General features: G+C 41.5%; 2 protein-coding genes across 2 annotated transcripts; both read right to left on the bottom strand.

Moving 5' to 3' along the window:
- Window positions 1-158: 158 nt before the first annotated feature.
- Window positions 159-6781, bottom strand: LOC113466781 (armadillo repeat-containing protein gudu-like). The gene is made up of 6 exons (XM_026822467.1): window positions 6539-6781; window positions 6149-6259; window positions 5504-5731; window positions 4809-5105; window positions 4233-4421; window positions 159-467 (listed from the first exon to the last, which is right to left on the bottom strand). Exons 1-6 carry the CDS (start codon window positions 6713-6715, stop codon window positions 216-218), a joined length of 1254 nt encoding a protein of 417 aa, XP_026678268.1. The 5' UTR covers window positions 6716-6781; the 3' UTR covers window positions 159-215.
- A 574-nt stretch (window positions 6782-7355) lies between these two features.
- Window positions 7356-9635, bottom strand: LOC103507637 (armadillo repeat-containing protein gudu; the record flags this gene model as incomplete). The annotated part of the gene is made up of 5 exons (XM_026822455.1): window positions 7356-7424; window positions 7655-7765; window positions 8045-8293; window positions 8684-8893; window positions 9489-9635. Coding segments are annotated over 5 exons (786 nt in total), but the record flags the coding sequence as incomplete, so codon positions are not given.
- Window positions 9636-10255: the final 620 nt, after the last annotated feature.

Raw genomic sequence — 10255 nt, forward strand, 5'->3', positions numbered from 1 at the left:
TCTCATCGTCATTTTTCTTTCGCAGCAATTAGACTCGTGTGGTCTGTGTCGTAGCATGCCTATTATCCCGGAAGCGAAGAGCAAAAGAAGACAGGATAGGACAAAATCAGCCGTTCCGAGAACGAACCTTATCAGTTCAGGTTAAAATCCGCCCCGGGCGGGAATCGAACCCGCAACATAGTGCGTGCATTACTATTCCTCTATCGAACCTTTTTTTACCGGTTTAAAAGAAAAGTATTACTTACCGGTACAACACCACTCTGGTGCAGCGTGATACAGTTGAACGGATCAGCGGACAGCTTGCACAGTGCGAGGGCCGTGGTTCGATGCACCCGTTTGTTACCGGTCGCCATATAACTAACCAGGGGGGCGACGGCACCCAGGCGACCGAAATCGCGACAATTGCTTCCCCACTCGCAACAATTGGCGATGGCAGAGGACAGATGCTCCCGCAGTTCGTCTTCTTCCTAGGAGGAAGAGGTGTGCGAGGAATATCTTCATTAAAACCTTTTTTAGATTTAAAATATGAGTGTTTTATCGCCGTTTTTTAATACCCCCTATATATAAACTCTCTACTCTCTTTCCTACACACTCATCGTCTCTTCTCTCCGCAGTTCGTCTTCTTCCTAGGAGGAAGAGGTGTGCGAGGAATATCTTCATTAAAACCTTTTTTAGATTTAAAATATGAGTGTTTTATTGCCGTTTTTGTTTTTAATACCCCCTATATAATTATATATAAACTCTCTACTCTCTTTCCTACACACTCATCGTCTCTTCTCTCATGTCCAAACGCCTTTTTTTACCGGTTTAAAAGAAAAGTATTACTTACCGGTACAACACCACTCTGGTGCAGCGTGATACAGTTGAACGGATCAGCGGATAGCTTGCACAGTGCGAGGGCCGTGGTTCGATGCACCCGCTTGTTACCGGTCGCCATATAGCTAACCAGGGGAGCGACGGCACCCAGGCGACCGAAATCGCGACAGTTGCTTCCCCACTCGCAACAATTGGCGATGGCAGAAGACAAATGCTCCCGCAGTTCATCTTCTTCCTAGGAGGAAGAGGTGTGCGAGGAATATCTTCATTAAAACCTTTTTTAAATTTAAAATATGAGTGTTTTGTGGCCGTTTTTGTTTTTAATACCCCCTATATCTAAACTCTCTACTCTCTTTCCTACACACTCATCGTCTCTTCTCTGTTCATGTCCAAACCACCTTAATCTGCTCTCCTGGATTTTCTGTCCTAGTGGTCCCACTTTCACAGTTCCTCTAATACGCTCATTCATACCTATTGTACCTGCACTTAAATGAAGTTATACTTACTGCTTCACCAATTCACACGTAGAAAGTAGAAACCGCATTAAATTTTTGGGCAATGTTCATTCCCCTTTGATTGCCGTAACTATATGTACCTATGCCTGGAGAAAGATGATTGGACCTTAATCTGCTCTCCTGGATTTTCTGTCCTAGTGGTCCCACTTTCACAGTTCCTCTAATACGCTCATTCATACCTATTGTACCTGTACTTAAATGAAGTTATACTTACTGCTTCACCAAGTCACACGTAGAAAGTAGAAACCGCATTAAAATTTTGGGCAATGTTCATTCCCCTTTGATGGCCGTAACTATTTACCTATGCCTGGAGAAAGATGATTAATCCTCATAAAGTTTCCTTGCTCAAACAAAATAACCCACAGCTTGCTGATGCCCTACTGAATGGATCTCTAGGTTTGTTTTTGGAGTTTTTCTATTTACATTACTCCTAAATGATCTATTATGAGTTGTTAAGTAAAATATTCTCTGTCATTAACTTTTTTTTGCCAAGGGACCTTGTTAGTTAACCATGGAAAGATACCTACCTACATTGTGGTACCTACCTAATGAAGAACATTCATTTTCAGATGACTTTGCCAGAATCCTCAGACAACAGTATAAGATGATTAACCCAGTTTTCCGAACTCTACCACTAATGCTACTTGTCAAAATATTAATTAAACACGTCTATCCCATTAACACTACAATAGAAGCATTAATAGTTTACGAACGAGGGTTTGTAAAGTTAATTATTTTCATCAAAGGCAGAAAACTAATTAGGAAACATATGAAAGTTGTTGGGGGTGGGGGAATAAAAACAATGAGCCGCGAATTAGGCCATGCAATATTTTAACATCCTTTGGCTATGCATCATTTCAGTATCCTTTGGCCATGCAACATATTTTATACAATGATCTCCTTTGGTGTTCACTACAGGTAACGAGGAGAATAGTTTAAAAGCAAAGTTTTCTAAAGACATAGGTACTGGTTAAACTGGAAATACTATGAACTACCTAAGATTTTTTGATGAACTACCTAAAGATAAGCTTAATTAGCTAATAGATACAGATTATGTACATTTTTGTTCCTTTGTTGGAACTTTCCATGCATCTAAAAAATACAAGTTACCTACCAATTTTACAAACCGCTCTAGCCAAAGCAACAGTAGGTGGTATTTTATGAGCCATGAACTACCTAAAGATAAGCTTAATTAGCTAATAGATACAGATTATGTACATTTGTTCCTTTGTTGGAACTTTCCATGCATCTAAAAAAATACAAGTTACCTACTAATTTTACAAATGGCTCTAGCCAAAGCAACAGTTAGGTGGTATTTTATGAGCCCATATGTACATTCTCTGATGACATGGTTTGAAAGATGGGTATTATTTCATCGATGTAAAAAAGCGGGTTTAAAACGAGATCAGTTGGACAGCAAATAAATGACGGCACATATTAAGAGCAAATGACATCACAGGACAGAAAAGCTGCTCTGATGCCCACATTTTTATCTGTAGGATTTTTTTTTTTAATATGTTTGATAGAGGGAACTGTAACTGGTAGGGTCTTATCGTCCCGAAATCGAAGAGAAAAGAAAGACAGGATAGGAGAAAGCGAGCCGTTCCAAGAACGAGCTTTAAGCCTCCAGGATAAAATCCACCCCGGATCTGCAGGCTTGATAAGAGAAAGAAAATGGATTTTAATTTAGGCTTTCAATTGGAATTAAGGACTTTTGAGAGCAGTTTCCCTATACAGTTATGAAAAGAGATTAATAGATCGGGGCACACAACCGCACCTAGCCCGCACCCCATCGAGAGAAACACCGCGCTGAGAGAATAGAGAATAGGTACTGCCCGCGGCCCCGCGATTGCTGAGAGTGTCAAGTGGTGGCGGGCAAGTGTATTCTCCTACCAGCGCACCGTTACCAACAGTCGCCCGTCTAGCGAACTCTGCTCAGGCTGAGAGAATAAAGAAGACTGCCCGCCGTAACTCAGAGCGGTGGCGGGTAAGTGTGTTCTCCTACCAGCGCACCGTTACAAACAGTCGCCCGTGTAGAGGACTCATACCGCGCTGAGAGAATACTGACGACCGGCTCTCAGAGTGGTGGTGGGCAAGTGTATTCTCCTACCGCCATCACCAACAGTCGCCCGTATAGCGGACTCACACCGCGCTGAGAAAATACGGACGCCCGTCGCTTAGAGCGGTGGCGGGCAAGTGTGTTCTCCTACCACCGTCACCAACAATCGCCCGTGTAGCGAATTCTGCTCGGGGAGGACGCGGTGCTGGCTCGGTAGGGTTCTGTGTATTCCGACCTTGAGGGTTTGTGTACATGCAAATTTCCATTGATTTTAAGCTGACAGAACATTATTTTACAACTTTATACAAGGTTTCGAGTGGCATATGCCAGAATTTTATACATGGTATCTGAAGAGTACCTAAGTCTGGGTCCATTTGTATTCCGACCTTGAGGGTTTGTGTACATGCAAATTTCCATTGATTTTAAGCTGACAGAACATTATTTTACAACTTTATACAAGGTTTAGAGTGGCATATGCCAGAATTTTATACATGGTATCTGAAGAGTACCTAAGTCTGGGTCCTCTGGTTGACGTGTCTCTGGTTGACGATCTGTACAGCTGTTAGAAGTTTAGAAACGTATGTACAAGGAGTTATTTACAAAGTTTTTCAATTCTCTTGAGGTGAGAATTTGAAACATATTTTCAATTGCAAATAATTGGTACCTATTTTACAGAATTGGCACCTACCAAAGAAGTACCCTGCAAATCGATCTTGGATGAATGATCCCATATATCTTGTCGTAGCAGTTATGGAAGATACATATCTTAAAAAAAAATTGAAAGTTTTTAAAGGATATCTTTTTTTATCTTGCAATAAATGAACCCAATATGTGCAACTTACCTTGTCCACTAGTTGAGCAAGTAGACCCACCACCCCATGATCTGATATGACTGCCAGATTCTCCCGGTCCGTAGCAACTTTGGAAATGGCTGCACACACGCAGGCTAATACTTGGGTGTCGTCAGATTTTAGGAGGGATACAATGAGTTCGAGACCTCCCACAAAACTCCTCACGAGCTCGCCTGATTCCTGGAAAAGTTTGAAAACCTCATTTTGATACTTGATACCTATATGGGTTAGATCCTTGAATATCACCAGGACCCTATAGATCATTCAAGTTAAGCAATCTTGCACTTGGATACCATCCGGTTAATCGCAGATGTGAAATGGCCCTAAAAGAGCCAGAGACAAACAGATTCCAGCAAGAGAACGTTAAATGCACTAGTTTCAAATAAGTGACCATCTAAGCATTTTGTCCTATCGCTAACATGATTTCCGGGCCCATTTAGGCTGGCTGAGATTCCCGCCACTAAAAATCTTCGCAGCAGACTCTCTTTAAAATTCTACCCGACACGTCTAACGTGTAAGCTCATTCTAATGTTCACTGAGGTTGCTACATTGCTAACGCATAAATACCTGAGCATTCTGTATACAAGGGCTCAAAGCCAGGGCAGCATTCGCTTGAACTTTCTGCGAACTATTCTTTAGCAGAGACCAAATCAACCGGACGCCATCCAAGGCTTGAATTTCTTCCATGCACGCTATGTCATTGGCACATTCGCCGAGGACTTTGGTAACGTTCTCCAGAAGTTCCGGATTGGTCAGATTGAGAAGATTGACCAATGGTTGGATGCCGTTGTACCGCTTGATGGCGTCCCGATTGGAAGACACTTTGGCGCATTCGCCTAGTGCTCCCACCACGTTTGTTAGCACCTGGAAATTAAAATTACCTAGAACCCCGGTAATAACCATCGTATGGTTTATTAATTAAAATAGGTATGTAAATCAATCATTGAATGAATCCGCGGGTTTAAAAAATTTACGTGAATCTAAGATACACCTTTTCCTTCCCTCACCTATACAGCCTAGCAGCCTGCTATTGGCTTTGTTAAAATAATGCGTTATGGGGACACTAAGATGCCCGACATCATCAATAGTCTAAAAGTCTAAATCAAGACTCTTGGATGTCCGCAAGCGATGTCCGCAAGCTTATGAATATGAAACCGCACTCTAAAGACTCAAAGAACGTGGGTACTTTTTTGTACAGAAAAAGCCCAAAGTGGCTGAGGTCTAAGGCAACCCTAACCTTGAGGGAAACGCTTTACAAATACCTCTTCATCCTCGTCTTCAAGCAGATGTATGAGAACATTCACAGTCTTCAGTTCATCTAATCTGCGTACGTTTTCCTGGTTCATAGCACTCTTCCATATGGCACCTGTAGCGGCCGCCAGTAAGGGTTTGTTTTGGCGGTTCTTCTCGTTTTTGATGATGGAAACCAGGGGGTCTAAGCCGCCATGTTCACGCACTAAACTGCGGGTTACCTCATCTGCCGCCGCACACTGGAAATGAAAGAGAATTTGACTATCGAAAAGCTCCTCATCAATTCCTAAAGGCAAAGCCTTGTTAAGACAGTCACAACCCTCTATCGGATGCCTTTTTTTTAGCTACGAATACGAGACGCAGTTCATTGTCTTGCAACTTGCATATGTCCTTGAAGTATGATTGTCTAGGACAGGACAATCATACTTTAAGCTCCTAGAAAACCTTTATTCGGGTTGAAAATCAATTACGTTGGTAACAGTAAGCCTGTAAATAATCGGGATTGACTATTTAGCCCTAAGGAGACAAAAATAACCAAGAAGGCTGTTGAAAATTTCAGTGAAACTATAGCAGTGAATCAAGGACCATAGTTATGTACGAGTAGGTAGGCCATACACAGTCCAATGACTGAGCTATTAAAAACTAAGAGTTCTTACCTTGAATATGGCAGATGCACAGTATTTCTTGATTTCTTCGTTGGAACTAGACAGAAATTTGACCAAATCGCAGATCATTCCCTCCGTTTGAATGGCAAGTTGATAGTTTTTCTAGGAATAAAAAGAAACAACATCAATAAAATTATAAATTTACTTTTGTAGAGACGATCCATGGTCATAAACACACAGTAAATCAAATCATAAAAGTAAATTTCGTTTACAAAGGTGGATCAGTTAAAATAGACCGAATTTGGGGTCTAAAAACCATCATGCAGGGACAAAGTGGGTATAGAATGACCGTGGGTACTGTGGGTAAAAATCTAGTTTATTAGCCTCACTTCAGGTGTTTATGTTCTGTTCTAGTTGCAAATGAGTTAAGTATGTTCTTACTTCAGTGGCGCACTGTTGAATAGTGCCCAGTGTCGGCGCTATGATATCCTCATGGGCACAACGCAAGAGACGGGCCAGAATTTTCACCACCCCCGCTTTTCTCATGGCCTCCTTATTTTTCCTGCACTGGGACAAGGACCAGAGGGCTTTGATACTGCCTCGCACAACGTACACCATTTCCTTCTTGTCTGCATCTAGATCATCCCAAGCCACTGTGAGCACTTGTTGGGGTACATCCAGAAGATCAATCTGAAATAAGAATAGAATATACCCTGTTGATACTCCAAGAATGAGACTGAAAAGTCCCACAGTCAATTGGACATCAGATCAAGAGAGAAACACCTTGCCTCCAAAGTTGGGCGTTTGTCTGTTAAGGGTATGATATGGGATTCTAAGTGAGAGATTCCATATATTGAAGTTTCGTTTTCGTAACCTTCTGGTATTCGCGTGTTCTTCCGCCACGGGACCACTCAGCCTTCACAACCCTCTATCGGATGCCTTTTTTTTAGCTACGAATACGAGACGCAGTTCATTGTCTTGCAACTTGCATATGTCCTTGAAGTATGATTGTCTAGGACAGGACAATCATACTTTAAGCTCCTAGAAAACCTTTATTCGGGTTGAAAATCAATTACGTTGGTAACAGTAAGCCTGTAAATAATCGGGATTGACTATTTAGCCCTAAGGAGACAAAAATAACCAAGAAGGCTGTTGAAAATTTCAGTGAAACTATAGCAGTGAATCAAGGGCCATTGTCATGTACGGGTAGGTAAAGGGAACGTTCACAATATCACTAATGGCCATACACAACAACCCTCTATCGGATGCCTTTCTTTTTAGCTACGAATACGAGACGCAGTTCATTGTCTTGCAACTTGCATATGTCCTTGAAGTATGGGGTTGAAAATCAAATACGTTCGTAATAGTAAGCCTGTAAATAATCGGGATTGACTATTTAGCCCCAAGGAGACAAAAATAGCCAAGAAGGCTGTTGAAAATTTCAGTGAAACTATAACAGTGAATCAAAGACCATAGTAGGTAAAGGAAACGTTCACAATATCACTAATGGCCATACACAGTCCAATGACTGAGCTATTAAAAACTAAGAGTTCTTACCTTGAAAATGGCAGATGCACAGTATTTCTTGATTTCTTCGTTGGAACTAGACAGAAATTTGACCAAATCGCAGATCATTCCCTCCGTTTGAATGGCAAGTTGATAGTTTTTCTAGGAATAAAAAGAAACAACATCAATAAAATTATAAATTTACTTTTGTAGAGACGATCCATGGTCATAAACACACAGTAAATCAAATCATAAAAGTAAATTTCGTTTACAAAGGTGGATCAGTTAAAATAGACCGAATTTGGGGTCTAAAAACCATCATGCAGGGACAAAGTGGGTATAGAATGACCGTGGGTACTGTGGGTAAAAATCTAGTTTATTAGCCTCACTTCAGGTGTTTATGTTCTGTTCTAGTTGCAAATGAGTTAAGTATGTTCTTACTTCAGTGGCGCACTGTTGAATAGTGCCCAGTGTCGGCGCTATGATATCCTCATGGGCACAACGCAAGAGACGGGCCAGAATTTTCACCACCCCCGCTTTTCTCATGGCCTCCTTATTTTTCCTGCACTGGGACAAGGACCAGAGGGCTTTGATACTGCCTCGCACAACGTACACCATTTCCTTCTTGTCTGCATCTAGATCATCCCAAGCCACTGTGAGCACTTGTTGGGGTACATCCAGAAGATCAATCTGAAATAAGAATAGAATATACCCTGTTGATACTCCAAGAATGAGACTGAAAAGTCCCTTTAATCCCACAGTCAATTGGACATCAGATCAAGAGAGAAACACCTTGCCTCCAAAGTTGGGCGTTTGTCTGTTAAGGGTATGATATGGGATTCTAAGTGAGAGATTCCATATATTGAAGTTTCGTTTTCGTAACCTTCTGGTATTCGCGTGTTCTTCCGCCACGGGACCACTCAGCCTTCTCAGTTTCACATTATTCGTACCGATGCAGCTTCCTAACTTTCATAATACCTTGATACTACTTCTCGGTCTTTCAATGCTTCTCATTACTTCCCAACATATCCGTCATGAAAATAAATATGACGTATCGAAATATCGAATTCTAAAACTTACGAGTTGTGGAAGACCGTCCGTTTTTCGGACGATTTTTTGCGCCTTTCGCATTTTGGCAACATTGGCCAACGTTTCCGCCACCAATATTTGCAAAGGTCTGGCTGAGTCGTTCAACAGCTTGACTAGAAGAGGCACACCACCCAGATCTGTGACTAGCTTTCTAGTTTCGTAATCCTGCGTGATGTCGCGTAGCACGGAGATTGTCCCGAGCTGAAAGATAGAAACTCAAGAAAGTTCGGGTTTTCTCATCTATTTCAGTGGCCCGCCACTCACGATGAGTTATCGCATACGATGATCGATCAGTTCATGCGATGGAACTTACCGTGAGTGGCGGGCTTAATAGCCATTCAAAGTTTTCCACATGTGACGTAGAATACAATATTGGTACCTATCTGGTATCCACCCACCTACCTATAAAATCAGTAGGTATATGTACCTACATCAGAAGTACGACCTACGTCATACGTAAGGGAAGATCGCTTTGTATTCCGAACTGTGAGGTTCCCACATAATTTGCTTTGTATTTCTAGTTGGTTATGGCATGCGATGATCGATCAGTGCATGCGATGGAACTTACCGTGAGGGGCGGGCTTAATAGCCATTCAAAGTTTTCCACATGTGACGTAGAATACAATATTGGTACCTATCTGGTATCCACCCACCTACCTATAAAATCAGTAGGTATATGTACCTACATCAGAAGTACGACCTACGTCATACGTAAGGGAAGATCGCTTTGTATTCCGAACTGTGAGGTTCCCACATAATTTGCTTTGTATTTCTAGTTGTGAGGTTCCCATCTTACCTTGCATTTCAAGTTGTCCGTTTCCAGAAGGTTGACCAGGACCTCTAGACCTCCACATTCTCGGATGGCCGATTGATTGATTTCCGTGTTCAGATTGTGATCTTTCAAGCATGCCAGAGCCACTATGGTTGCTGTCTGATTCCCAGCCTATAATGCAGGAACAATTAACAATAAAATAACATGAGATAGCATAGATATGAATTAATTATCATTGTGTTTATAGTAGGCAACATGTCCAATAATTTTGAGTTTTGATTCCAAGTTTTTGACGGATCTATGAATCTGTTTAGAGGCCCTCTGAGTCACTAGGTACAGTTTAGGTCCTTAATAAGCTAAGCTAGATCCTCAAAAACTGTACATGTGTGGCTATTTACACCTAAACAACGGAGCGCCTTCTGACAAGGAAATTCAAACATCTGTAAAGAGTACTAGAATAATTCCAGATGGTAGTAGGTACGTCAGGAAAAGAAATAGGTAGTAAATCTGAGAAATAAGACAATGTCTAGGATAAGCTACGTTGAAAATCACCTGATCTGATTCCTCAGGTTCGCGTGGTGGCGTGGGTAGACCGTTGATTCCAATCTCTATTATGTACATCCTCTGATGACATGGTTTGAAAGATGGGTATTATTTCATCGATGTAAAAAAGCTGGTTTAAAACGAGATCAGTTGGACAGCAAATAAATGAGGGCACATATTAAGAGCAAATGACATCACAGGACAGAAAAGCTGCTCTGATGCCCACATTTTTATCTGTAGGATTTTTT

Source organism: Diaphorina citri, unplaced genomic scaffold, assembly GCF_000475195.1.
Source record: "Diaphorina citri unplaced genomic scaffold, Diaci psyllid genome assembly version 1.1 scaffold330, whole genome shotgun sequence".
Taxonomy (NCBI): domain Eukaryota; kingdom Metazoa; phylum Arthropoda; class Insecta; order Hemiptera; family Psyllidae; genus Diaphorina; species Diaphorina citri.